This window comes from Triturus cristatus, chromosome 8 (genome assembly GCF_964204655.1).
Source record: "Triturus cristatus chromosome 8, aTriCri1.1, whole genome shotgun sequence".
Lineage (NCBI taxonomy): Eukaryota > Metazoa > Chordata > Amphibia > Caudata > Salamandridae > Triturus > Triturus cristatus.
Genome location: NC_140591.1, coordinates 749,250,450 through 749,256,477, shown reverse-complemented (window position 1 = coordinate 749,256,477; position 6,028 = coordinate 749,250,450). Strand labels below are relative to the sequence as shown.

The 6,028-nt window shown below is 41.0% G+C and overlaps 1 protein-coding gene across 1 annotated transcript in view; it reads right to left on the bottom strand.

Moving 5' to 3' along the window:
* Nucleotides 1–1,742: 1,742 nt before the first annotated feature.
* Nucleotides 1,743–6,028, bottom strand: part of LOC146805018 (acetylserotonin O-methyltransferase-like) — a 540,006-nt gene continuing 535,720 nt past the window's right edge. Inside the window, exon 8 of the mRNA XM_085622167.1 lies at nucleotides 1,743–2,127. Coding sequence (XP_085478293.1) covers nucleotides 1,916–2,127 — 212 coding nt within the window. The 3' untranslated portion in view covers nucleotides 1,743–1,915. The remainder of the gene's footprint in view (nucleotides 2,128–6,028) is intronic.

Here is a 6,028-nt window from a genome sequence, read left to right as displayed (position 1 = left end):
TTGCAGCGGTACTGTGGAAACTCTATGATAATTACATGCAAGGGGAATGGGGAAGAGGCTTAGACATATAATATGCAGTTACAATATATCTTAAAAAGACCATGTTGAATCACTATTGACTTTGGTCATAGTTTATGGTGGACCGTTGGCAATACATTGGCAATAAGTTGTGTGTTGTGAGGATGTAGAAGAGTTTGAATACTGGAGAGAGAGGGGAAGAAAAGTAAATGTACTTTCATGATCAGTCATGGGCATTAAAGGGTCTAATTTAGGTTTTTGTTCTAGAAGAAGTTTAATCAGCCTGTGTGGGGGATCTAGGTTCTCTGACAAAATATGCTACCTTTTGTTTTCCACCATGGCAGTTGAGCATTCACAATCAAAGTGGACTTTTATGCTTAGAGAAGAAACTTTGAAGGGGGAGTCTTGATGGAAATTCCACCAATGCCCTAAAAAGTTGAAATTCTGCCAGATATTGTGGACATCAAAAATGTTCCCTCAAAATGAGGTTACTTCGATAGTGACCCTACTAATAACGTTGAACACTTTATCATGACTGTTCACCATCCTTTCCATGGTGATCTTTGCAGTACTAACAACACCAGACATGGTGGTGTATTTACCACTGTAGATGATTCGCCTGAACTGCAGCATCTTTTGTGAAGTTAGACCAGCTCTGTGCTAACTTCATCGCAGAGATGGTGGTGTTCCCACTACTGTAATTAACCATGAAAACAAACAGCAATGCCCCTAAAAACTTGGACTGTGGATCTGGCATTATTCAGCAAATTGAAAGTTACTTCCCTCCTCTGAAAAAGGTCCACATGCCTTTTACCTGCTTATGTGCATAATTATGCTCCATTTACTCACAGATGAATGAATGTGGTGACCGTTACTTGTTGTTTACTATATTGATTATGGTTCAATAAATGCCTATTAAATATTTCAGTTAGATATTCAATTTTGAAATCATCCTAACCCACCATACATCAATTCTCCATTTAGAACGTAGGGCCACATTTATAAGGAATTGGTATTGGGCAGTGCCACAAGTCTTCTTTCTGCGCTGCCTTAGCCAATGTAAAAAGGCAGGAATGCACTGTATTTATAAAATACAGTGCATTGCTGTCCTTTCCCCAGCATTGGTGCACAATTTGCTGTCTAGCGCCAATGTAGGCACCCTTGCCCCATGGTGCATGGGCGCCTCCGTTGCAGGCAGGAATGTTTTTGTGCAGGAAGGGACAGCTTACTGCTCAAAAACAATCCAGAGAGGCGTTTTCCTCTTTCCATGTGTGCCACAGAATGTAGCACACATGGAAAGAGTAATAAATGAGGAGAAATAAACATATTTCTACTAATTACTCCTGCTCTGGGAGATGTACGGTTTTGGCGCTGCCCCAGATTTACGTAATTAAGTAAATCTGTGGCAAACCCACCGCAATGTCCATGGAACACCTCTTTGAAGAAGAGTAAGGCAAGGCAGAGACTTGCTCTGCTAAGTGATACTCCGTATCGATGAGGCAATGCAAAACCACACACAGAGGCTTTGTGTCTCCTCATAGATATGATTGAGAAGCTTGCGCAGGTGGAGTGTCAAAAAAAGTGACGCAACGGCGGCACGGGCCACCTGTAAATGAGGCGCATACTATTTCCTTTGAAGGGAATATTTTCTTCTAAGTTGAAATGAACTCAAGTAAACACACACGATAACAGCTTACACAAACATTATAGTGTTTTTCTTTTGTGAGTTTGACAGCTTTATCTTTATTTAATTTCTCATCAAAGCAACATTCACCAAAGTAAAAGCAGGGAAGACAAGTGGGGCAGAATTTGTCTGACTGTCAGTCTTATTTTAATTATGACACATATGACAATGCCCAACCTGTTTGGCATAAGCGGCACAGAATAGCAGGACATTTTATTTTATGCCCATTATTGCAGCAAAGTCTTTTCCATTAGTCTTGGCCTTGACATTCCTAAACCCTGCTGCTGTCAGGAGATTCCTGTACTCAGATTTCGTTCTAGCTTTGCCTTCAGTTTGTAGCAGAAAGACCAAGGAAAACAACTGGGCTGTCAAAGGTCCACTTTTGTCTTCATTTAGAAGGGATTCCACCAGCAGCACTCCTCCACCTGGGGATAAGAATTATCAGTCAGATTCTCTCTTTTTTATTATATTTTATAGCACATTTAACATACTATCCAGCACTGCATATGGACTAATACACATAGACTATTTCTGTGCCGTTTATATTATGGAGGTTTTTATATCTGCATGATTTCAGCTAAATAGAATGTCAGTCCACAATGCAGGGATGGTTTCATCATAATATTCAGCTAACAGGACAGTCTTCAGATGTATAGAACAGGAACGTTATTAATATCAGTGGTCTAGGGGTGCTAGATATCCACCTGACAGTTGTTAGATAAAACTTCATCTTAGATAATGCATCCAGGGGCACATTTATGAGCCCTTTGCGCTGCTGTAGCAGCATTGTTTGTGGTGCTCCGGTGGGGCAAACCACAAAATCATATTTATGAGGCCATGCAAAGCCACTTTGCGTGAATTTGAATAGCCTCATAGATTCGTAGTAAGGCAACGCAGTGCAAATTTCTGCATTGCCTTACTCTGCACTAGGGAAGTGTTCCATGGGCGTTTAGTTTAGTTTTGTCGATTTATATAGCATGGCTTATCACCCATGAGGGTATCCAGGCGCTATCCATGGACACGGGGAGATTAAGTGATTTGCCCAGAATCATAGGATGTTAGGCTGATTCTGAGATTTAACCCCAGACCCCCCCTCCTGAGTTGGCAGCTTTGTCAGCTGTGCCACATCCTGCATTCCATTGATTTGAATGTTTCCCTAGATTTACAAGACCATGTGAACCTGGGGATGCATGAAACCTTATGCCTCTTGAGGTGAGCCGTAACAAGGAGAAATAACTTTATTTCTCCTCGTTTATTTCTCTTTCCATGTGTGCTGCAGAATAAAGTGGAATATGCATCAATGGATTGTTTCTTTACAGGAAAGTGACCCTTCCTGCTATTAAACAATCCTGCCTACAAAACAGACACCCTTGCACCTTGGTGCAAGGGTACCTGCATTGGTGCTGGGCTGCTGAAACGGCACCAAATGTGTTTCGTGAAGCAACGAAAAAGGTCTAGTGCAGGCACCTCCCATGTTTCTAGATCAGTGCACCCCGTAATTTGTTCAAGTTGCAATGTGAGCGTTCTCCATTAGCGGGAAAAGTGGGACACAACCATAAAATTAGCATAAGGTCGCGTCAACGAGATGCCAGTGTAGACAACATACGTCTGCACCTAGAAAATACTCATTAGGCAAAATGTAAAACGTTAAATTGCATTAATTTGACCACAGTGTTCCTGGACAGTTCTGAGTGATATGTTAGAATCATCCTGTCTCACATGTTGTAAGTAAACGCCCTAACCGGTAAACAACGTTTACCGCAGAATGTTTTCCCCGCAGGGAATTACAACGTGGCCGTTACAACGACTGTGTTGTAACCGCGCATGCCATTACTCCGCAAGTCGCAACTATGACTTGCAGATGGGACAGAAGGTGTTGGATTTAAAATCCAACACCTTCCCTACTGTCCGCACAGACTGGAGTTGGAATAGTAAATTATACTATTTCAACATCCAGAGCCCCCCCTCAGCAAGCCGTTGTTATGACTTGCAGGGTAATTCATGCATGATTATAACCCGGTAGTTGTAACAACCGCGTTGTAATTCCCTGCGGGGAATAATAATGAGTAAAAAGAGGTATATTCGCCCTAACCACCTCTACCTTCCACTTGTCCCGCAAAGCTATCAGTGATGTGAGAGCCTGTTCCTCCACCAGTTTGACAAAACAGCAGAAAAAATCTGCCCCCGCTACCCATCTAAATCAGTATGTTGTACAGCACGGAACTTGAAGAATTTTAAATTAATTCTGAAGTATTTCCGTAATGGAATTACCACCTCCAAAACAAAATAAATTACTTAAATAGGACAACAAAGTAACTTACTGAATTTATAAACTATAATGTCATTTGATACTTATGTGACTGTTCTATGACTTTAAAAAATGTCTTTATGACTGCAAGCCTCTGAATGTAAGGGTTCTCTTTATTCTATTGTTAAGCAAGTTATACATAAATTTTCCTAAAACCCAAAGGATGATTTAAACACAAAAGTATGATTTACACTTTGGGCTTTCAAAAGTTGGGGGACAGGGGGTGATCTGATCATGCTAAGGGCCTTGTTAAAGGTGTGCAGGAACCACCTACTAAGATCCCCTTAATAAGATAATTATTGATCAAAACCTCCACTCAATGGTGAATTTTCATATTGCCTCAAAGGCCTCTGTTTTATGCCAGATTAGCGTTTTACAAAAACAGAATATGCTGGAGCAGGCATTTTACTCTGAATCCATTGTGTAGGGCAGAGACTGGCAGTCGGGAGCCGGGTAAAGAGCTCAGTATCTTGACTCCTCCCATAGAAGAAGGCTATAGTATCTATACTAGTATTATCTATTTAAGTACAGTACACAATACACTGATTTGCACTTGAGTGCATTGTGTATTCATTTTGCCAAAAATCATGAAATAGCATAGATTGATGAGATAGAAGTATGTAGTACTGTACCTATGAAAAGAGAGCCAAAAGGAAAGAAATAGACAACCAACAATTAGGAGGAGACAGGTGCATTTTTGATACAGTGGAATTTGTTCTAATTAGGCCTACAAATATTCTTGAAATTAAATTGTATTATTCATGATTATTCATTTAAGGTCTTTAAGGTCACTATAGTTTCATGGACAGACCTATCATATGGTTGGAGCTTTCATCACTATGAGGATCAATGACACAATATTGTAGTAAACAATATAGCTGACAAAAATATTGTGTCAAAAATATCATTTACCATAATATTGTGCTCCTATTCTTATAATAGGGAGTACAAAAATAGGAGCAAAAAACATATAATAGAACCCTAGCTTTCCTTTTGAAGTTCACATGCCTTTTGCATAATGTATGTTCCTTTAAAACCTGTAACAGTGAGATGGAGTAATTAACTTTCAAAATTAACTTTTAAAATCTCCTCTCCTTTATTTGTGTCAAAAAGGTATCCAAAATGTATTTCATGTGCCACACTAATGTCCAACATTAAGGAATGCTAGATATTTAATTCCAATAATAGGCACACATCAAGTCCTGATGCACCTGCTTAGGAATCCTACTAATAAACAAATTTGTTGAATGATATACAACATTTTTTAGTGCTCCTCATCCATATTCTATGAACATGGGATTATATAAATGCTGAGTTCTTTTTTAAATGATGTATTGATTTTAACAATTATTGTTGTGCTGGTTTCAATTTGTGATTTACAAGGTAGATTTTAGACCTCAGGAGGTCAAAATCATTGTTTTTTATTAAACTTAAAACATTAATAATGTTGTAGGGCACAAGTTATTCCATTTCCCATTCCGAATACTAAGGGGTCTATTACAATGTCAGACAGATCGCCACCGCCCGCATGGCGGTGGCAATCCGCCCGACACTATCCCCCACCCGCCTCCCATTTCCCTCGCCATATTATGATGGCGGCGGGTACCGCGGCGGACTGGCAGACCGTCTGCAGCTTTTCCACCCGGTCGAGTCGACCAGGCGGAAAAGGGTTGAATATGTTGGCAGTGTCTGCTAGACACCGCCATACATATTACAATGTCTGCGGGAAGCAGCCTTAAGGCATGTGTTTTTCTCAGTTGGGGGCCCGTTGCAGGCCCACAGGATGATGGGGGTACCTATGGTACCCCGCTGCATTTGCATGCACGACGTGGCAGGCACCGCGCAGTGCCTGCCACATTGTGCATGCAAATGCACAAATGCCTTTTTGGCATTGCTGCGGGTGCTACTGACAGCACCACCCACCGCAATGCAAAAAATGCAGGATGCACCCGCCAGTGTGGCGGGTGCATCCTAATTGTGTATGTGGGACTGCCGCACACATGAGAGGCGGTCCCATT